Source organism: Castor canadensis, chromosome 10 (genome assembly GCF_047511655.1).
Source record: "Castor canadensis chromosome 10, mCasCan1.hap1v2, whole genome shotgun sequence".
NCBI lineage: Eukaryota > Metazoa > Chordata > Mammalia > Rodentia > Castoridae > Castor > Castor canadensis.
In genome coordinates this window covers 35,938,518-35,962,104 of record NC_133395.1, presented here as the reverse complement: position 1 = coordinate 35,962,104, position 23,587 = coordinate 35,938,518, and the positions used below count along the sequence as shown (strand labels likewise).

The 23,587-nt window shown below is 39.4% G+C and overlaps 1 protein-coding gene across 6 annotated transcripts in view; it reads left to right on the top strand.

Annotated features, from left to right (window-relative positions):
* Nucleotides 1–17,918, top strand: part of Pibf1 (progesterone immunomodulatory binding factor 1) — a 183,142-nt gene extending 165,224 nt beyond the window's left edge. For 3 of the 6 annotated variants that reach the window (XM_074043235.1, XM_074043234.1, XM_074043236.1), the window contains 2 exons: nucleotides 5,153–5,326; nucleotides 17,561–17,918. In XM_074043235.1, coding sequence (XP_073899336.1) covers nucleotides 5,153–5,326; nucleotides 17,561–17,611 — 225 coding nt within the window. In that variant the 3' untranslated portion in view covers nucleotides 17,612–17,918. Of the gene's footprint in view, nucleotides 1–5,152; nucleotides 5,327–17,560 lie in introns of those variants that run through there. The other 3 variants (XR_012436203.1, XR_012436199.1, XR_012436202.1) reach the window with 2 other exon arrangements.
* Nucleotides 17,919–23,587: the final 5,669 nt, after the last annotated feature.

Here is a 23,587-nt window from a genome sequence, read left to right as displayed (position 1 = left end):
CTGTGCTATAAAATAGTACTTAAAGATCTCATACAAGTGGTAAAAGAAGTAAAAGACTAGGGCCAGGCACTTTCACAGTATTTTAATTTTACAGTGAGCAAATAATGCTTCCATAATTTTACAAATGAAATTTAAAACATATTTATGGAAATGACTTTATAAATTAATGAATCCTCTTCTGAGAATAGACTTGAATCAGGCAAAATGAAGGGGCCCCAGTTTAAAACACTCCACTTCTGCTCTTTGTGGGGAAAAAAAGAGTCTGCCTTGTTCCTAAGGACTCTAGAATGAAGCTCTCTAGACAGATTGTCTTGTCCACATACAGGGATTGGATTCAGCTGTGTCATTCAGATGAATGATCCATAGCAGCAAGAAGGAAGAATGGAAACTGCTCTTCTATTCACAAATTGGAACACACAACCAAAACCTAGGAGAAACTGGAGAAAACAGCACAAAGGGGAAAAATCCCAGGAAACAGAAAAACTGATCCCCTTCACCACAGGGGGCAAATCTAGAGCAGAAAAGAATGTGCACAATATTGTAATTAATTTCTTCAAAGGATTTGAAAAAGAGAGAAAGTAATGTTTCCATTAAAAGTCAGTGAACAACATAAGTTTATGATATTTTCAAAAATTGCTAAAATCAAAGTCATGAAGTTATTGTAAGTGAAAATACCATTCATAAGATGTAAGAAAAGTCAAGAAAGTCTCCTAAAACTTAGGTAAAGAAAAAAGGATGGAAACAAACAAGGCAAAGCTAAATTATATAGAAGATTCTGGAATGAAAATAACAAGGAAATAAGATTCAGAAGTATCATAGTTCTCAGAAATGTCATTTCAGAAAACAGAGAAGAAAGACTATTAAAGCACAATATTTTTTCCCAAATACTCTCTGAGAAAAGAAAGTGTGTTGTCAAATAACAAAAAAGGGAGCAGGGCTAGCAGAGTCACTCCAGTGAGAGAGCAAGAAAGCCCTGAGTTCAAACCCCAGTACCATTAAAAAAAAGAACAGACTCACAAATAGCGGAGGACCCAGCAAGTAGCAGCCAGGACAGGAACAAGCTAGAAAATTTCAAGATAATTTCCTCTTTCCAAAGATTCCATTTTATAGAACAAGTACATCTTGTATGTTACCTTGATTTATTTATTTTTTGTGGAGTGTGTGTGTGTGTGTGTGTGTGTGTGTGAGTGAATTGGAATGTCCTCAATAGTGCTGATTTTCTTGTAATCGTCACACCTCTTAGGGCACAGCAATTTATACTAGCAATTAAAACATACACTAAGATATTTACATGGCTAGAAAGATTCAACAGCAAAAAGAAAGTCAGTTCTTCCTATTTTCTTTAAATTCGTTATACTCTCATCCCCATTTCCAAGAAAATATTTAGGAAAATACCTCAGTCATTAAATACTAACACAGTGTGACATAGGTGTATGAATAGACAGACTGTTGGAACAGAGTTTAAAGCCTAGAAATAAATCATATACTTACAGAAGTTTAATACACAATAAAGATATCATCAGTGGAGAAAAAAAATGCTGTCTTTGGTACATCATGTTGTTATTACAGGATATTCATCTGGGAAGAAAAGATGCTGGATCCATACCTTTCACCATGAACCAGGATTAACTTCAAACAGATCAAAGATCTAAATGCTTGAAAAAGAAGAAAAATCCATAAAAATAACTTAAGGAAAATATGTGAAGAAAACATGGAGAAAGCCATGTTTGAAAACATGAAAAGAATCACATTTCACAATTAGAAGTTTTGAATAGCAAAAAAAAAAGGCATAAACAAAGTCAAATAAATGAGCAGGCTGAAGATGTGTCTCAGTGGTAGAGTACTTGCCTAGCATGTGCAAGAAGGCCCTGGGTTCGATCCCCAGCACTACAAAAAAAAAAAAATGTCAAATAAAAGAAAAATATTGCCACACATATTAAAGACAGAGGGCTATTTTTCTTAAGATACAAAGAACTCATCAAAACATGTAAGAAAATAACTATTTTCCCAGTAGAAAAATGGGCCAAGGATGTCAACAGAAAGGGAAATACCTTTAAATATATGAAAAGTTGCACAACTTCCAATACAGGCATGTAAAATAAACATGCCCAAACACAATACTGACAAAAATCCTGAAAGGGAAGACAAGCACGCATTTCATCAGTTCGAAAAGTGGAGCGCATTGAACCAAGAATAGGCTGCCCTGAGTCTGCACACATAATATCATCAATAGACCTGTCACCAGGTGTTGCCTCATACCTGTAATCCTTGCTACTTGGAGACTGAGATCGGGAGGATCCCAGTTTGAGGCCAGCCCAAGCAAGTAGTTTAGGAGACCCCCTCTCAAAATAACCAGAGTAATATGGACTAGAGGCATGACTCAAGCGGTAGAGAGGCTCCTTTGCAAGAGCAAAGCCTTGACTTCAAACCTCAGTCTCACCAAAAAAATAAATAAATAAACATGTCTTGGATTTCTAGCCTAATATAAAATATTTTACCTATTGACCATATGCTCAATATATGATAGTTCTATGGATACTCCTCAGTGTTACAGTGGAATTTTCATTCTCATATTTGTCATTGAGCTAAGTGTGGTGGTACAGACTTGTAATCCACAGCATTCAGGAGGCTGAGGCAGGAAGATCATGTGTTCTAGGCCTGAGCTACATAGCAAAATAATCTGAAACCAAAAAACCAGAAATGTTTATCATTGATATAAACGGGTCATTATATAAGCCAAATATATAATAAAACTGAAAAAACATTGTTTTGGTGTGCACTGTAGCTATCTGATTCTAAGAGGAATTCTACAGAATTTTGTTGACTTTTTTTTTTTCTTTTGTGGTACCAGGGCTTTGAACTCAGGGTTCAAGCCACCTTGAGCCACTCCAGCAGCCCTCTTTTGTTTTCTCATGATAGGGTCTCATAGAACTATTTGCCCAGGCTGGCTTCGAACCCCTATCCTCCTGATCTCTGCCTCTTCAGTAGCTAGGATTACAGGCATGAGCCACTGGCACCCAGCTTTTGTTGACTTTTATAGTATTTTTTACCTGGATTTCAGAAACCATGCTAATACTGTTAGATGAACAAAAGTAGTGCTGTGAGCCAAGTGGGGATGATCCTAGTCTGGACAACAAAGACATGAATCTCCCTTCTAATCTCCTGGCCAACATCAAGAAAGATCTCTTTCCTTACCTGCAACAGAGGGAAACCTGAGAGAAACAAAACCATGGCCTCCTGCAGAGTATTTGAGGACCAGAGCTGTCCACCTGCCACACTCTCAACTTTTTCCTTTTTCTCTCCTTGTCTCTATTTCCCATCTCTTCCTTCCCCACCAAGTATGATAACTAAACTTTCCTTTACCTTATGTATCTGTAGAATACTAGGAAGTTGTGTTGGAGGTAGTTTTTCCTATATTATTTTATCTTCATACTGAAACCAAAAAATTTATGGCTAGCAGAGAGATGTCAATGTCAGATAAAACTATTTATCTAACAACAGCCTCTCTTTACTAGCCATAATATCATCAACAATAGACCTGTCACCAGGTGTTGCCTCATACCTGTAATCCTCGCTACTTGGAGACTGAGATCAGGAGGATCCCAGTCTGGCTCAAATGGTAGAGTGCCTACCTCGAAAGCACAAAACCCTGAGTACAAACCCAGTACCACCAAAAAAAAAAAAAAGAAAAAAAAATGTTGTGCATTTGATAGACCATCAGCTTCCTTCAGTAGAGTAGTAGCTAAAATTTACCATCACACCAGATATATTTAACACCAGATCAGTAGTTATATTATTCACTTTAAGGGACCATATAAATTAAATAACACAAATCTCAAAAGCTCAGAATTTGGGCTCAGAAGGCCCAAATAATAACTATATCCACTTAATAATGTTGGGGGTCACACATGTTCCCATAGAGAAGGGAGAAAAGACTCTGGCACCATTTCTTCCAGCTCCTCTACTGGCCTAGTAAGGCTATGTGGCTTAAACTCAGCAGCTCTGTTTTAAAATACCCATCCAAGCTAGCTGGTTCTAAATAGAACTAATGACAGCCAGAAAAGAAAGGCCTGTAGGAACTTGCTCTGACACAGAGCTGGTGTCTATAAACAGATTAGTAGTAGGGAGCAGGGTATCTCTCTACTGCCATAAGTTTTAGGTGTTGGCGGGTGCATGAAATAAAATCATAGGAGAAGATGACCTTGGACACAGCCTCCCCCTGTGTACAGATAAATAAGGCAATGAGAGTTCAGTCTGCCTCTCCATATGCTTGTATTCAATGAATCAGTTTAGTTATTAATCATAAATAGCCACTAATTAAGTGTTAACGGCTTGTCTATGCGGAAAAATAATAGACTTGAAAGAAGTGGGTGAAACTTTTTATCTGAATTCTTCAAAAAGTTCAGCATAATTAATTTTTCTCTCAAATGGCAACTAAAGAGGCTGGGGTGGAGCTCAGTGGTAAAGCTCTAATGTGCTTGCCCAGCACCACAAAACAAAAAAAAAAAAGCAACTGAAGCCAACTCCATTTATCATTTGTAAGGGAATAATACAGCTAAAAAATATCCTGAAGCTATATTAAACTTACTATTTGACCTGAATTGCCAAGAAAAAACAATTTGGGTTTTTTGGGGGGTTTTTTTGACTATCATATAAGAGTTGTAAGAAATGAAATAGTTTAAGAAGCTGGGAGTATAACTCAGTGGTTGCCTAGGCCCTGGGTTTGATCCTCAGCACAGGAAAAAAAAAAAAAGATTGAGTGCCTACCTGATATACTCAACTAATGCATGTCAGAAACTAGCCTGGGAAACAAGGCTGCACACCACACCAGTTACTACAGGCTCTACACACAGGACACAGGCAACATCAGTAGTTGTTGAAGTTCCACAGGTGATTCCAATATACAAAACATTGGGGCCCACTGGAATATAGAATGCCATTTTAACAGTAATGTCATGTCTAAGTCTTCAAGATTCATATTGTGATTATTGTACATTAATGTTTTGTTATTTTTACACTTTTCTTCATATGAATAATGTAATTGCTTCAAATGTTTCTTCTCTTAAAGAAAAATAAATGTTTTAACATTAGTCATTATTAGTCTGTTTGCCAAAATTATACTTGCCATTTTCTTGTTTTTACACATCCCCAGGAATTGGCAGCAATGAAACAGGTTCTCATTAATATGCGTAGTAAACATTCCACGAACAACTTACTTCTAACTAAAGCAGAGTCAAGAAATACAACAGAAAACCAGACATTAAAGACTTTGAATGTGCCTGGAGAACATGAAGACAATATATTTATACCCAAACCAACACTCTTTGTAAGTATAATTGACATTTTTTAGAATTTTAGCATCTGTTTTTCAAAAGATATATTTTACTTCAGTTTTTTTCCCTCTCAGTCATACTGCTTTTAAACTAATTTCAATAAGTTTTATGCACAGACTTAATTCCTTTTCTGAATGTATATATTATCTGTTTCACAAATGATGGTTGGATTTTATGTTCATATTTAACATATTGAACTTGCCCAGAAATTGTCCTAAATCCTCCAACCTCTAGGTACTAACTACACAGGAATCAGAAATGCATTGTGTACAATGTTTAACTTACATAAGAACAAAAGTATGAAAAATAGCACCTGTTCCCACTTATTTGTAAAATAATACATTTGTTCTGAATAATTTACAAAGTATAAAACCAACTCATATTAACATAAACAAGCCAAGTATGGTGGTTCACATCTGTAATCCCAGCTACCTGAGAAGAGGATGGCAAGTTTGAGGCCAGCCTGGGCAGTTTGGTAAAACCCTATCTCAAAACAATCTTTTTGCGGTACTGGGGTTTGAACTCAGGACCTACACCTGAGCCACTCCACCAGCCTTTTTTTGTGATGGGTTTTTTGAGGTAGGGTCTCACAAACTATCTCCCCGGTCTGGCTTTGAACCTCAATCCTCCTGATCTCTGCCTCCTGAGTACTTTGGATTATAGGCATGACCCACTGGTGCCCAACTTCAAAATGGTTTTTTAAGAAAAGGGAATGGAGATGTAGCTCAGTGACAGAGTGTTTTGCCAGGCATGTGTGAGGTCCTGGTTTTAATCCTCAATACTAAGGAAAAAAAAATACTGAAGTGCATTGTTAGGTAGAAATGTATGTACACAGATATTAGTCAAAGAAAAAGAAGGAAATTTTGGGTTAAAAGAAGAGAAAATAGCCAGTCATGCTACATTCCTATAATCCCAGTACTTGGGAAATTGAAGTAGGAGAATTAAAAGTTCCAAGCCAGACTATACTACATAGTGAAAGCCTGTCTCAAAAAAATAAATGACTCCTCATTGCTACTCAGGAGGATCACAGTTTGAAGGCAGTCTAGGCAGATAGTTCATAAGACCCTATCTCAAAAATACCCAACCCAGGGCCGGGTGCAGGTGGCTCAAGCCTATAATAATCAGGAGGCAGAGATTAGGAGGATATCAGTTCAAAACCAGCCCTGGCAAGTAGTTCCATAAGACCCTATCTCAAACAACCCTTCACAAAAATAGGGCTGGCAGAGTGGCTCAAGGTGAAGGCCCTGGGTTCAAGCACCAATACTGAAAAAAAAAAAAAAATACCCATCCCAAAAAGGGATGGTGGAGTGGCTAAATAAATTTTTAAATCCATTACATTAGGAAATATTAAAAATTATATATTTAACAACTAATAAGAAGAATGGGGCCAGGCGCTGGTAGCTCATGCCTGTAATCCTAGCTACTCAGGAGGCAGAGATCAGGAGGATCTTGGTTCCAAACCAGCCTGAGCAAATAAGACCCTATCTCAAAAAAACCCTTCACAAAATAGGGCTTGTGGGGTGGTTCAAGGTATATGCCCTGAGTTCGAGCACAAGTACTGAAAAAAAAAAAAAAAGAATGGGTTTTTAAAAAGGCAACAGAATCAAAATAAGAGTATTTTTGAATTATACTTTCACTTCTCAGAAGAAAAATATGATTTTTACCTTGTGAATATGAGACTAAAAATCAGACTTCTGGGCTGGCAGAGTGGCTCAAGTGGTAGAGCACCTGCTCTACCTAGCAAGCAGGAGGGCCTGAGTTCAAACCCCAGTGCCACCAAAAAAAAAAAAAAAAACAGACTTCCTCTGATATTGTGATTCAGAATCTTAATTTTTTAAAAACTCCCTAGGTAATTATACTAATCAGTCAAGTATGGAAACTACTGACGAAAGCCATTTCATTATTCACGTAGGTAATGCTACTCAAAAGTAAAAAAATTTCTTGGGCTGGCAGAGTGGCTCAAATGGTAGAGCACCTGTGTAGCAAGCAATGAGACCCTGAGTTCAAACCTCAGTGCCATGAAAAAGCAAGATTAAAGAAATTTCTTGCCAGGTGCTGGTGGCTCACACCTATAAACCTAGCTACTTAGGAGGCTTAGATCAGAAGGATCACAATTTGAGGCCAGCTCAGGCAAGTAATTCACGAGACCCCCATCTCCAAAATAACCAGAGCAAAATGGACTGGAGGTGTGGCTCAAGTGGTAGAGCACCTGCTTTGCAAGAACAAAGCCCTGAGTTCAAACCCCAGTCCCAGTAAATAAAGAAAGAAACAAACAAAGTTCAAACCCCAGTCCTAGTAAATAAATAAATAGCAAAAATTGCCGTCTAGACAGGCACTCCTACCACTTGAGCCACTCCTCCAGCCCAGAAAATTGCAATGTAAAATCAAATAAAGAACAAGCCTTATAAGAATTGTAAGAATTCATATAGCAGAAATGGAGACTACAAGAAAGAGGAAACCAAAGCAAATAAGGTCTGGGGATGTGGCTCTAGTGGTAGCACACCTGCCTAGCAATCCCAATGCCCTAAATTCAAACCCAATACCACCAAAAAAAACAAAAAAAGTAGCCTGAGATTCTGGCAGATACTATTCTGTGTCTATTATATTCTAATCTGCAGGAAAAAAGCAGACTGAATGCATACATATTAATGGGAAAATAATGTCAGATGAAAAGCACACAGTACAGCTAAATATTTAAAGCCCATCAGAACTCTTTCATCTGCTTTTCTGACCCTAGTCTGCTCCAAGCAGTAAACTAATCCTTGTGATCCTGGCCTCCTGCATTTCTGACTTTAGCTTCATAACCTGATTGAGATTCCCTGAAGTCCTGATGCAGCCAGTGTATAAGTAAGGTTTCCCTGTACCTCAAGATAAGGTTATGCAGGGCTGGTAGAGTGGCTCAAGTGGTAAAAGCGCCTACCTAGCAAGTGTGAGGCCCTGAGTTCAAACCCCAGTACCAGCAAAAAAACAAACAAACAAACAAAAAGAGGCTGTGATTGTTAATAATAAGTGCTCCAAAAAACAAAAAAGATAAGGTCATGAGTTCAGCTGTATCCTTAAGAAAACTGAGAGAGAATGCTGTAAACCAGTCAAGACTGTACATTAGCACATCATCTTAACTAAAATTAGGAGCGCAGCTATATGAAAGGCATTCTGGACTCTAACATGCTATGATTTTCTTTAGGCATCAAATTCTTGGGAATATTTTCAGTTTTGCCTCTAACAATACTTATGTTTTCCCTGAACTCTTTAATATGGAATTTGTGATGCAAATATTTCAAATAAGATCTAGCCATTTCATAATCTACAGCTTCATAGCGAAAATGAAAGCATTTCTAATTTACTTCCAGCTCCTTTGGCTGACATTTTTTTGCTGTTGGTATTTTAATTGCTATTAAATTTGGTGACAGATAGATGCATGCATACATACAGATAGATGCATGCATGCATTGGAAGTATGAAGAAAGCACACACAGGCCTGGGGATGCAAGACCCTCGGTTTGATCCCCCAGCACCACACACATACCAAAAAAAAAAGGAAAGAAAACAGAGAGAGAAAAAATGGTATTCCTGATGTTTTCCATAACACATGAACAAAATAGATAATAAAAATTTGCTGAGGAAAAAAAAGCAGGTATTTGTTTCCCCAATTTGGTTATTTTCTTAGCTCTTAGAACTGTAAACTGGATGGGGAATATTAATGTTAAACTAAACTATAAAGAGCGAGTGAAGCAGCAGCTCCCAAGACACAGATAGAAGCTAGGCGCCAGTGGCTCACACCTATAATCCTAGCTACTCAGGAGGCAGAGATCAGGAGTTTCAAAGCCAGCCCAGCAAATAATTCGTGAGACCCTATCTGGGTAAAAAAAAAAAAAAATCACAAAAAAAAGGGCTGGTAGAATGGCTCAAAGTGTAGGCCTTGAGTTCAAACCCCAGTACTGCCAAAAAAACTACAGCTAGTACACCTTCTGCAATAAGCAGCACCACCACTGCCACTTTCGTTCAGAAACACCAGTTCATTCCCACCAATTGTCTGCTTTCAAGATGGCTCTTAGCTGTTGTAATCTAGCCTTTTTTGTCTAGCCTTACCTGTCCCCTTCCTAGAAAAACTTTCGGCTATTCTAACCCTCTCTTTAGAGTAGCTTTCGTTTCTCCTTCCTGAGCACCATGTACTGTCTTCTGCTAGCTCTCTGCTGCCATCCTTTTCCAAAGGATACTGTTTTCCCAATACCTTCTTAAAACAGACCCTAGCAGCCCTGACCTTAGTCGTTTGCCAGGTAGATCATAAGCATTAAAATGAAAAAGAGCCTTAGGCTCCAAGCAGCGTAGGGGATATACTAGGACCATGCAGCAGCAGTAGAGTGTACCGAGTGTCTGAATTATGGTGAGTTAATGATGGAGTTCAGATCTTGGCTCGTATTGGGGAGCTTATTAGCTAACATGTAGGGTGGGTGAATTAAGTTTCTCTAATTTATACATAAATGGTTATTTGGACTATATGATCCTCTTGAAGTGTTTTAGAAGGCTGCATGTAGCCATGCAGAAGGAAGAGAATATCCAAATAACTACAGTTCAGTTCAGCAAGTGTACACTTACTATATGTAAGAACACATGCTAGCTATTATAGAATATTTGATCATAAGATTGAATTCACTTTGACAGGTATGGTGGGTTCCAGCTGTAATCCCAGCACTTGGGAGGCTAAGGCAGGAGGATCATGGGTTCAGAGTCAGCCTGGGCTATACCGCAAGGCCCTGTCTCTCAAAACAACAAAAGAGATTGAGTGAGCTTTCAAGATGCTGCTCCTTTACAATCAAGGATAGTAAATAAATAGCAATAATATAAAAAGAAAGTGAGGGCCTACTTTACAGGAAATACACTGCTATGAAAATTCAGAGAAACCTGGGCATGGTGGCAGATACCTATAATCCCCAGCATTTGGGAGGCTGAGGCAGAAGGATGCCATGCCAGCCAGGACTATATAGAAGACCCTGTCTCAAGAAAATAAGAAAAAGAAAACCCAGGTGCAGTGGTACAGATCTATAATCCCAACATTCAAGAGGCAGAAGCAGGAGGATAGCGGCTTTGAGACCAGCCTGCGTACATAACAAGTTCAAGGCCAGCCTAAGCTACATAGGGTTACATCCGAAGAGCCTGTCACAAGAAATAAATAAGTAAATAAAACAAGGGTCAGGCCACTCAGTGATAGAATGCTTGCCTAGTATGCACAAGGTTCTGGGTTAGATCCCAGCACTGCAAAAAAAAAAAGAAAAGAAAATTCAAAGAAACAATAGGTATTATAATGTTGGTGGGCTCCGACAAGCTGCCTTGTCAGAAAGGAAGTATTTGAGCTAGGCTTTGAAGAATGTATAGGATTTTGACAGGTGAAGATGAGAGTTAGAAATTTTAAAGGCAAAGATAATACAATGTTTACAAAATATTTTCAAACTTGTGATCCTATTATCCAGGAATAGAGTGTCTAGTGTACATTTTCTATATCTAGACTATATTTTTCTTTCTTACTACATCATTATGTCTGACTTTAGTTGTTTCATCACCCATTAACACTTTCCCTTAGGATAAAAGGAAGATAAAAGTAGGAAGGTTATACATAGTTAAATTAATGGAGACTGGGGAGTTACTGTTTATGGGGCAGAGAGTTTCAGTTGTACAAGATGAAAAGACTTCTGTAGACAGATAGCAGTGAGGATGCAGAAGAATGTGAGTCTACTTAATGCCACTAATCTGTACATTTAAAAATGGTTGTGATGGAGCTGGAGGCGTGGCTCAGCCAGAGAGTGCTTACCTGGCTTACGTGAAGCTCTGATCCTAGTACTGGAAAAGAAAAAAGAAAGCTATGATGGTAAATTTTATGTAATGTGTATTTTACCATGAGTTTTAAAAATCTTAGCCAGGGTGGGCGCTGGTGGCTCACACCTGTAATCCTAGATAGAGATCAGGAGGATCATGGTTCAAAGCTAACCCGGGCAAATAATTCAAGAGACCCTATCTCGAAAATACCTAACACAAAAAGGACTGGTGGAGTGGCTCAAGGTGTGTAGACACTGAGTGCAAGCCCGGGTACTACAAAAAAGATCTTAGCCAGTACAGACCTGTAATTCCAGCACTTGGGAGGCCAAGGCAGGAGGATCAAGGATCCAAGGCCAGCCTGGGCTACATGGTGAGACCTGTCCCAAAAGCCAACAACCGAAAAACTGTAACTTAATTTAAATTTTTAATTAGTATTTCAATGCTGCAGAAAAACAGTATACTCATTTATTCATAAGGAAAAGTTTATAATTTCATCCAAAGTGAGATTTAGCTGTTATTTCTAATACAGTAATATAAAATTGAGTACAATTGGATGCACTAAGATAAGTAACACACATACTGCACTGATAGCATAACTAGAGTCTTGTCCTAACCCTGCACTCCCAACATTTTTATGAAAAGTATAATATCTGTTTGGCACACCAGAATAAATGACTTGTTGGTAGACTGAAAGAGCTATACCCACCCAGGTACCCAGGCCTGGGGGGACTGCAAGCTCAACATACCTATAAGGCTTCCTTATCACATTTGCCTTCGGAAGCTGTGGAATGTGAACTATTTGTGTTCGGAATCTAGACTCATCTTGCCAAAATTATGACCAGACCCTAAGAGATCTAGCTGTGTACATTTCTGCTACTAAATACTCAGTTTTAAGTTTCTAGAACTACAACTTCTTGCTCATGGTAAACTTTCCCTGGTAATCTGTTAAAATAAAGAATTTCTAAGCCAGCATTTTTCAGGACAGAGAGGGTTGAAGGGCCTGTCTCACATTTAGTTGGTATGAAGCCAGATCAGCTGTCCCAGACTCTGAAGTTGGGCCCCAAGGACTTGGAAATATTTGAGCTCCAGCCTCTAACTTTTTTGGAAAAAAAAGTAATTATTTCTACCAAATGTAGTCTTTATTTTCCTTAGAGAAGTACTACTGGTTAAACACTGATAGAGTCTTAATCTCCAGCCCGCTTCTAGATTCCAAGAGTAATCCACCAGGCTTATTGTGTCTGCTTTTCTCAGTCATCGTTCTTTCTAATTTCTCAGAATGTGATAAGCCCCAAGTTACATATTAATGTTTTAGTTGGCTACTTCTGGATGACACAAAGATACCTATCTTATCAGTTCATTGTCTCCCAAATCACCTTGTGACATAATGAATTACTTCTGGTAGATTTCCTGTTAATCTTGTCATTTGTTTCTACAACAGCTTTCTGTGCTCTTTCCTAAATCTGGAATAGTTTACTTTAGACATGTTACCACTCCACTGCCAAGTCAAGGTTTTATTCATTTCTGCTGCTTCTTTATGAAAGTATGAATATAATTCACTTAAACCAGCACATAGGTGCTAGGACATGGCACAGATGGTAGAATGCCTGCCGAGCAAGCGTGGAGGCCCTGAGTTCAAACCCTAGCACCACCAAAAAAAAAGGATTCATAAAAATTAAGGCCATTTTTCCAGTATAAAAAGTTATCTTTTGGACCGGCAGACTGGCTCATGTGGTAGAACATCTGCCTAATAAGCACAAGACCCTGAGTTCAAACCCCAGGGCCACCAAAAAAAGAGTTACCTTTAAGTAATTTGTATTTCTCATAAACTGTTTATAGAGATAGATATATGTTCATCTAAAAGAGCCCATAAGAGTTTTCAATTTAAAAGAAGGTCCCTCCTCACTCTAAAGAGTTTTTTTGGTGGTTTTTGTTTTTTGGGTTTTTTTTTGTAACAAAAATATTATTATTATTTTTAGTGGTACTGAGGTTTGAACTCAGGGCCTCATGCTTGCTAGGCAGGCACTTTTACCACTTGAGCCCCTCCACCAGCCCACTTTAAAGGTTATTTCTGTTAATAACTGAGGGGACATCAAATTTTGGTATGTATAGCATCGTTTTATAAATAAGAATACATAACACTATTAAGATAGCAGAATAAAAGAAATACCATTCAAACAGCTAAAAGAGTATAAATATCATATAAAAGGCAGTTGATTATATATCTGAATGATTTTTTTCAGTTATTTTTTTTTTTATGTGTGCATACAAGGCTTGGGTCATTTCTTCAGTTATTTCTGAAGAGTCCAACAAAGTCTTTTAGAAGGCAAGACAGTAAGTAATTTAGACTTTGTGAGCCATATATAGTCTCTGGCATCTACTTTGCTTATTTGTTTGTTTGTTTGTTTTAAAATAACTAAATCCCTATACAAAGAGACTATAGGGCTGGCAGAGTGACTCTAGAGGTAAGAGTACGTACCTAGCAAGTGTGAGGCCCTGAGTTCAAACTCCAGCAACACCAAAAAAAAAAGAGAGAGAGAGCCTATGGACACAATTTGTTGATCCATGCCCTTTGTTACACTGTTCGCTCAGTACTGTTGAGGAGTATTAGTAAAGGGTTAGAAATTTCCAATGTCAGGAGCTTAGAGCTATCACAGACACGCTAGCAATAGCATGCTACTGACTGAAATATCTGGAGACGAAAAATATGCACTGCCTGAGAATCTGAAGTCACCTTTCCAGAATCACTGTCATTTACTTGGAATTTGTTCAAATACTAGTCATTATGAGGCTTAGACACTAATGTAAGAGGGAATCACTGTGACATATTTTATTCAGATGCAATTAAAGAGAATTTCCGGCAGTAATGTGACCAAGGACAGAAGTTCGTCAATAGCATTAAACATATCTTCGAATGGTAAGAGTGAGTTTAAGTTCATACAGCAGAAAAGGACATTTGTATGCCTTACTATTATCATTTCCACTCAATAATTGGGTGTGGGGGGACTTCCCCAGTTTGGAGCCATGTTATTACCTCATAGCCATGATATTTTCTTCCATATTGCATAGGGAAACACTTGAACATAGACTCTGATGAGACTTTGTCCAGACTTGAGTAGAATTTAGAGACTTCTTTCATGGTGGACCCAAATAACATTCATTCATACACTCAAAAAATGTATACTAAGCACTTACTTTGTGCTCCAGTAATCTTGTAGTAAACACTAGAGATACAAAAATTCCTGCCTGCATGGAACTTACATTCTTAAATAGAGATAGTGTATAAAACAAAAACTAAATTATAGCTTTTCTTGTCCTCACTATAAAGAAATGATAAAGGTTTGGGGAGATGTATTTACTCTGATTCAAACATTCTGCAATGTATATGTATATTGAAATATCACAAAAACACAAAACGTTTACATCTCAGTTAAAAATAATAAATAAGCCAGGCATCTAGCACACACCTATAAATCCCCATACTCTGGAGGCTGAGACAGTAGGATTGCAAGTTTGAGGCCAGCCTGAGATACATAGTGAGATCCTGTCTCAAAATAAGCAACTACATAGGAAGTAAAAAGTGACAAATTCTATGGAGAAAAATAAAAGCAGAGCTAGGTGCCGGTAGGTCACATCTGCAATCCTAGCTACTCTCAGTGATCAGGAGGATAGTGATTCAAAGCCAGCCTGGGCAAATAGTTTGTGAGACCCTATCTCTAAAAAAAATTACAAAAAAGGGCTGGTGGCTCAAGGTGTAGGCCCTGAGGTCAAGCCTCAGTACCACAATAAATAAACAAATAAATAAATAATAGCAGGAGGAGATAAGGAATGAGGAGAGAGACAGCCTCCCTGAGAAGGTGGTACTTAAGTAACAACCTAAAGGGAACAGAGCACAGGCTCAAGATTTTTGAGCAGCTAGATTTTTTTAGATCCTGTCATCATCTTATTAGATATGAAGGAGTTTTTGTTTTTATTTTTATGATGGGTCTGGAGTTTGAACTCAGGGCTTTGCACGCTGAAAGTAGGCACTCTATCACTTGAGCCAGACCTTCAGTGGACCTTCAGTCCGTTTTGTTCTGATTATTTAGAATGGGGGCATCTCTGTAACTATTTGTCTGCGTGGTCTGGAACCTCTCCATCCTCCCAATCTCAGCCTTCCAAGTAGCTAGGATTACAGGTGGCCTGAGCCATCAGCACCCAATAGGGTTAGTTGCCTTTGGATTTTCCCGGCAGATAGCACCTGTCCTGTCCTTTCCCAAAGAATTTCCCGTATTTTGCCATGGAAATGTCTCTCACCTGTAATGCCAAGGCTTTTTTTGTTTTTGAAACAGGGTCTTGCTATGTATCTAGGCTGGCTAGGATTTGAACTTGGAATCCTCCTGCCTCAGCTGCCTGAGTGCTAGAATTTCAGGCAAACAACCAAGCCATGAAAGCCCAAGGTAAACGAGTGAAATCACACAGAAAACAGAATAAAGAGTTAAGGAGATTGGGAGGCAGAAATGAGGAGCGTCCAACCCAGGCAAAAAGTTGGCACGTCTGCATCTCAATCAGTAAGTCAGGTGTGGGCGCATTCCTGTGGTCCCAGCTACCCTGGGTACTCTGGAGGTATGAGGATCGTAGTCTTGAGTTTGGCCTGGCAAAAACCTTGAGACCCAGCCAGAACGCTATAGTCCTAGCTACTCAGAAGACAAAAATCCAGAGGATCACAGTTCAAGGCCAGCCCTGACAAATAGTTCTTGACATTCTATCTCAACACAAAAATGGGCTGGAACTCAAGTGGTAGAGTGCCGGCCTAGCAAATGCGAGGCCCTGAATTCAAACTACAGTACCACCAAAAAAAAAAAACCACAAAAAAAACCTTGAGACCCTATCCAAAAAATAAAGCAAAAAAGGACAGGGGGTATGGGTCAAGTGGCAGAGCATCTGCCTAATTTCAACCCCAGTACCACAAAAAAAAATAGCTAAAGTCAGCTGGTGGAGTGGCTTTAAGCACCTGCTTTAGCAAGCATGAAGCCCTGAGTTCAAACCCCAGTGCCACCAAAAAAAAAAAGTTGAAATGCTGTGTCAATAAAAGACAGTGTTTAGAATGGCTGTAGCAGACAAAGGGAAGGAGAAAAGTAGGATGAAAGGAACCTCTTACTTGTTTCTTAGATAGGAAATCTACCACTTGGACACTCTGCTAGCCCTGCTTTTTTGTCTTGGGTATTTTCAATATAAGATCTTGAGAACTATTTGACCAGGCTGGCTTTGAACTGCAATCCTCTTGATCTCGGCCTCTGGAATAGCTAGGATTACAGGCATGAGCCACAGGTGCCTGACTTCATGTCTCTGAGTGTAATGAAAGTATCTGTAGTTCTAGGTAAAGATAAGGTGTATAGATGAAGAGGAGGTAGTTGGAGCTTCCACTGGCTTATTTTGGTGCTAATTAACTCTAGCAAAGGCCATGAATCAGGAGAAGCTGACCATTGATGTCCCTTCTGACATATTATGCATTCACTGTGACATGTGAAATAATATAAAAAGATAAACTGTCATACTTACCTGTCTGCCTATGTACATATCTATTTAGGGATACGGTTGTTCATCATTTTAAGCAGATCAGATCTGTGGTAAAGGAGTAAACTGCATACATATTTAATCCAGTAAGTTACATAAATGAGAATATTATGATTGGAATCAGTCACATAAGGAGTTCGGAATACTCTATTCTGTAATGGTTCACCTCTCCTGCTTTTCTCCTATTTCTCTGTACAGTGTGGCTGTTTTTATACTGCAGTGATTAAGCAATAAGCCCAAGAAGTGCTCTGTTAAATGCTTAGCAATTCAGAAGAGTCAAAACAAAGTAATTTAGATAATTTAGACAGAATAATTTTTCAATAAATATCTATTGAGTGAATGAATATCTGTTACCTATATAAACAAGACAACTGAGAAGAAGCTTTGTCCTTGATTTTTTTTTTTTTAATCTCTTTGAGAATAGAATCGGCTCATAGTCACCCCTGTAGGATATGTTAAAACATGCTTTCATATTGAGACCTGTCAAAGTCATTTTAAGATAGGGGAGAAGGAAGAGGCAGAACAATGGATGGGATGAACCAAACCAGGGTACATTGTACACATTTATGGAAATGTCACAACAAAAACCCCTGTACAATTATTATATACCAATAAAAACATTAAAAAAAAAAACACACATGGAGCCATAAAACACAGACGTGTGGTTTTCTTACATATCCACCAGGTAGGAGATTACTTCTTACCAAGGACAAAAACTTGCCCTTAAGTATCTTGAACTAAGAAAAGCAGGTTTTTAGTATAGCTTCCATAAAAAGCTTCAATGTCTAGGCACCCAGTTCTCTGAATTGCCTCTCCTCCTCCTGGTGAGCATTTGATATGATTTTCTTTTTCTTTTTTTTCAGACTAAAAAGGAAGCACCCGAATGGTCTAAGAAGCCAAAGATGAAGACCTAGTGCTTTATGGTGCTGGGAATCAGAGCCAGCCAGGCCTTGCTGCCGAGTTACATCCCCAGCCAAGACTTGGCGTTCTAGACTGGAAGTGCTTCCGTATCGTCATTGACTACTGAAGTTCTTTTCCTAATGGAAAAAAAAGTTCATTTTAATCATGTACTTGCCATTTTTTAAGTAAGTAATGTAATGTTTCTTTTAACTAATGTTAAATTAACAAATTTCAGCATCATCAAAATGTATAAAGTGCAAGCAGTAATATACTTTATGTTTTACCTATTTTATTACAAAATAAAAATCTTATATTCTATGATACTTGATTTTGAGCCTTTCATGAATGTTTAGTGCATTTTAAGGGTACAGCTAATGTTTTGGTAAGTAAATTTTCAGAGCTACGTAAGTTTTAAGTTTATAGGTCATAACAAATAGCAAGACACCTTACCATTCTTTCTGGGTTTTGTTCTGTTTCGGTTTTGGTGCTGGGAATTGAATTCAGGGCCTCACCCTACTCGATCCACGCCTCTGGTCCTTTTGCTTGTATTTTGTTTTCCGGATAGAGTCTCATGCTTTGCTGGGCTGACCTCAAGTGAGTTCCTCTAACTTCCGCCTCCTGAGTAACTAGTATTACAGGTGTGCACCGCCACACCTGGTGATACCTTCCATTTTAAAAACTAAGAATCGTTTGTATCCATCTTCTCCTGTACTGTCTCATGGGAGCTTCAGGCTCTTGCTTCAGACTCCAGGCTTCATCAGCAGTCCCCCACACTGTTCTCAAGCCTTTGGCCTCAGACTGGCTCACGCCACCAGCTCTCCTGGGCCTCTGGATTACAGCTGGCAGGCAGTGAGCATTCTTGGTCTCCATAATCACATGAGCCAGTTCCTCATAACTCCTCTCTCTAGTCTCACATATTCCCAAACATGGAGGCCAATGCCTGTCCCCTGGATTTAGGGGCCTGTTTCTGTGGAACAGAATGGGGATGTGACAGTCCCCATTACAATATCATGAAGATGCTGCAATGTCCTGCCTCCTGCTCAGGCCCCTCAGCATCTTCCAGTGCCTGGGGTACTGTGTGCACAGCCTCACCCTCAGAAAATGTAAACTGGCTGGCTGACATGTGCATCTTAGTCCCTTCGACAGGACACTTCTCAGCTGCCATGAGGGACCTACCACAGTTCTTGCTCCAGGTGCCTTTGTAAACTAATTGGAAAGGGAATGAAAGGATGGAGGTTTTTTTCAAATTAATAATGAAATACTTTAGACACACAAAATGAATAAAAGAATAAAAGATCAAGTCCTATGCATAAACATGTGACTCAAGTGGTAGAGCACTTGCCTAGCATGCCAGGGGCCCCAGTACCATAACAGAAAAATTATTAAAGACAAAAAAATTCAAGTTGTAATGTATCCATCATCCAATTTGAAAACAAAACATCACCCTTGCTGACAAACAGAAAATTATGCCGGGCACTGGTTGCTCACACCTAATAATCCTAGCTACTTGGAAGGCTGAGATTAGGAGGATTGGGTTCGAGGCCAATCCCGGCAAAAAATTCAAGAGACCCCCCCCATCTCCAAAATAACCAGAGCAAAATGGACTAGAGGCATGGCTCAAGAGTAGAGTGTCTGCTTTGCAAACAAAATAAAAAGAAAATTATGAAGTCTTTTAGAAGGCAATTCAAATGCCCTTTAGTGATTCATGGTCAGATACCATCTAGGTGGATATGAACTGCTGATTCTTTGAATTTAGTTTTTTTTTTTCTCTCATATTTCATATTATCATTAAAGAATAAAATGTAGCAGCTTGCTGGTAGCTCAGGCCTGTAATCCTAGGTACTTAGGAGATGAGATCAGGAGGATCCAAGTTTGAAGCCAGCCTGAGCAACTAGTTCATAAGACCCTATCTCAAAAAATAGCAACACAAAAAAGGACTAGGAGAGTAGCTCAAGTGTGATACAGTGCCTGCTAGCAAGCATGAGGCCCTGAGTTCAAACTTCCAGTACTACCAAAAAGCAAATTAATAATAATAAAATGTAACAGAAAGTCTGCTATTCTGTTGGTAAAGTCAAAAGTTGGTGGAAAGTCTATTACAACATTAGTCATAACATTGCTGGTCCAGATACAGTATTGGCTGGCCATGAAAAAAGAAATCATATATATCATTTGAAAGAAAGGGATGGGCCTTTATGTAACTCGGTGGTTAGTTTGGCTTGCACGAGTCCCTATGTTCAATCCCCAACATTGCAAGAAAGAAAAGAAAAATAAAAGGGAGGGAAACTGGAGAATGAAAAGAAAGATAAAAAAAAATATTTTTCTTTGTGTTGCAAGGGATCCAACCAGGAATTCCAGCTTAATAGGCAACTACTCTACTACTGAGCTATATCCTCAACCAAAAAAATACAATGTCACCAGTTTAGTTTAAAGATCTTGTGTTGTTTTTCTTTGATGTTAGGGATTGAACCCAGGGCTTTGTGCATGCTAAATTACATCCCAGCCTTTTTTTGTTGTTTTTTGGGTTTTTTTCTCACGCTTGCTTGGCAGGCAATCTACCAATTGAGCCACTCCTCCAAACCTCCCCCCACCTTTTTGTTTCTGTACTGGGGTTTGAACTCAGGACCTATACCTTGAGCCACTCCGCCAGCCCTTTTTTTTGTGTGATGGTCCCCCCCCACCCCCCTCCACCCCCCCACCCCCGCCCCCGCCTCCGCCCACCCTGCCTAGATAGGGTCTCTGAACTATTTGCCCTGGGGCTGGCTTTGAACCACAATCCTCTGGATCTCTGCCTCCTGAGTAGCTAGGGTTACACAGGGGAGCCACCAGCACCCAGCCCAGCCCTAGTTTAAAGACTTAATTAGCTTTATTTTTTTATCTAAAAGAAAGCAGAAAAGTAGAAGAAAAAGTGGATTAGTGTTTTGCTTCAAAGTTACTTTCTGCAAATAGCTTCATGGCATGGCTTGAGGCCCTGGGTGTAATCAGCACCAAAAATCTGATGTTGGTTAACGTCACTTTCCTTTTTTTCTTGAAAGGACTAAGGTAGAGGGAACTTCATAACCATGCAGATTGAAACTGGCCTATTGGGGAAACTTTATTCTCTCTCCGATTTCTTAAAAGAATTTAGTTTCAGTTTAATTACCTAACCTTTAGTATGTGTGACTACATTTTAATTTTTAGTCTGGTCTGTTGGGGTTAGGAGCTTAATTCAAAACAGTGATTTCTGTGTGGGCTATTTTTGAGATGGGGTCACTCAAGCTATTTGCCCAGGTTGGCCTCAACCCGTGATCCTCCTGATGTCTGCCAAGCAAGCATTGTCTTCATTTTTAAAGTGAAAAAACCACTATGATCAGACGCAGAAATAGAAACAGAGTGAACTGAATGAGTCTGATTCCAGTGCCATGCTCAGCTTCCCACATTCTGTTCCCTGTGGAATGGGGGGGGGGAATCCTGATTCACCAGCTCTCTTGGGGTGAAGGGACCCACAGCAAAGTCACATGTTTGTTCAACATAAGTTCATGGATCTCAAGTCTATTGCTAAAGATTTGAATGCTGTTGTGATAAACCTTTATATACTAATGAATCACATTACTCATTTAATAGTTCTTTCTAGGTTGATAGGATTCAACTTTTCCAAGCCAAAACTAAGCAGTTGATATTCATTTTATTGATGCATACATTCTTTTAGTCAGCAGACATGAAAAACCTAAAATGAGTAATGCATATTCAAATGTGAGTTGTCTTTATTTGAGCTTGGCACGATGGTGCATCCTTCTATACCCAGCTGCTGCGGGGGGGGGGGGGGAGAAAGGAGGATTCCATATGCTTACAAGTTTGAGATGAACCTGCCCAACACAATGAGACTGTGTCTCAGGAAAAAAAAAAAAAAAACGGTTGGAGGAGTGGCTCAAGCTGTAAAGCACCTGCCTAGCAAGTGCATGGCCCGAGTTCAAATTTCAGTACGGAGGTAGGTGGGAGAAATAGAAGTTACTGGATAGGCTGATGATATGCACAAAAGAAAATAGTTTAATATTGCTTATTTTCTAGATTTCTTAAATATTGTAAACATTTAAAAGAAAGACTCCTGAGGCTCAGAGGCCACCAGACAACACTACCTAACTAGCTACGAAGAGTCTTCACGTGACATCGTTTATTTTGGTGGATTTACACCGTCCATAGTCCCATTCTCAGCTTTACAGGCTCAGAAGTTTTATTTTCTTAATGTACTCAAGATGACATCTTTCAGGAGGATGTCCACGTTCACTGGTGTAGAAATTATCCTGTTAAGTATTATTTGTTGGTTGGGTGCTGGTGATCAAACCCAGGGCCTTAGAACAGGCAAGCATTCTACCTCTGAACTACTGGCTCATGTGCCCAGCCTTGTTTTTTTGAGACAAGATCTCACTAAGTAGCCCAGGCTGACTTCAAACTCACGATTCTCCTGCCTCCACATCCTGAGTGCTGGGATTGCAGGCATGCACCACCACACCTGGCTGTAATGTATTACTTTCAAGAGAAAAGTGAAACTCTACAGAACATAAGGATGGGATCAACACACCTGGCACCCTCTCTGCTGTTGCTCCCTGGCTTCTTCAGTGCAGGGCCCTCATCATTTTCCTCCTCCCTCCTCTTCCACCTAGCCATAAAACATCAGATTTCAGCATTTGCTCCCCCTTAAACCTTTTTTCTTTCCATCCTGTACTTATTCTGTACATATTTCTACTCCTTGCTTCAGTGACTACATGCTAATACTCACAAGTACTGATCTCCAGTCCAAACTGTTCCTTTTAGTTTAACACCTGCCTACTGGACATGTTCAATTTGACCTCAAACTTAGCACTTACAAAGCTGAAGTCACCACGTTTCTGGCTGAAGCCCCAGTTTCGATAAGTGGTGCCACCTTCCTGACACAGTTGAACATACCGCAAACCTGGGAGTCATTCTAGACTCCTCCCTCCTCAGCCCCCAACATTCAACCACCAAGCCTTGTTCATATTTCCTTAGCTTTTAACAAAACAGCTTGGATGATGGAATCTGTTCACTGTCTTGAACAGATTCATGGATATAAAAACATGTCAATCTTTATCAAATTGTACCTGGTTTGGTTTTGTTTGTTTGGGTGGAGAAGAGGGGGCTGCTGAGGATGGACCCCAGGCAGAGCTTCACATATGCTAGGCAAGTGCTGTATCTCTGAGCTATACCCTTAGCTCCTAAATTGTACCTTCTGAAAATTTAATTGTATGTTAATTGCATCTCAATGAAGATGTTTCTCAAAAAGAAAAGAAAGCAATTTCTGGCAAAGTAAGTGATTTGGACAACAGTCAATACTGCGAAAGCAGGGGGCTCCGGTGCCTCACACCTTTTGCTTGAAATCTCCAAGCACGTGCGCACAATACCTTCAAGCTTCATACCGGCTACCCAAATTACACGTTTTTCATCCATTCCCAGAGTTGCTATCATAATGTCATTTTGAAGTAACTATTCAGACTTCTAATGCTTTTTCTTTTGAGGGGAAGGATTGGGGTTTGAACCCAGAGCTGTGCAAATCTTGCAAAGCAGGCACTCTACAGCTTGAGCCACACCTTGAGTCTAATATGTCACTTTAAAAAAGAATGAACTTCGACTGAGCCTGGTGATACATGTCTATAATCCCAGTAGTGGAGAAGCTGAGGCAGGAGGAGCCAGAGAACCCACACAAGCAAATATACTTCACCTCTCACCTAACTCATTTAAATTTCCACGGTTTGGGGATGAAGCTCAGTGTTGAGCACCTCCCTGGCCTGCAGAAGAGCCTGGGTTCCCCAGCGCTTCATAAAATAAACACTAGTCTTATTTTCATTCTTGTTTAGCAAAAACAATCTAACCCAGGGCCTCCCACAGGCTAGGCAAGGGGTGTTCAATTGAGCTAAAACCCAGCCCAATACACATGTACACAGATACAGTAATTAATTAGCTAATTAATTAAGTACATTTGCAATGTAAAAGTTACCTTA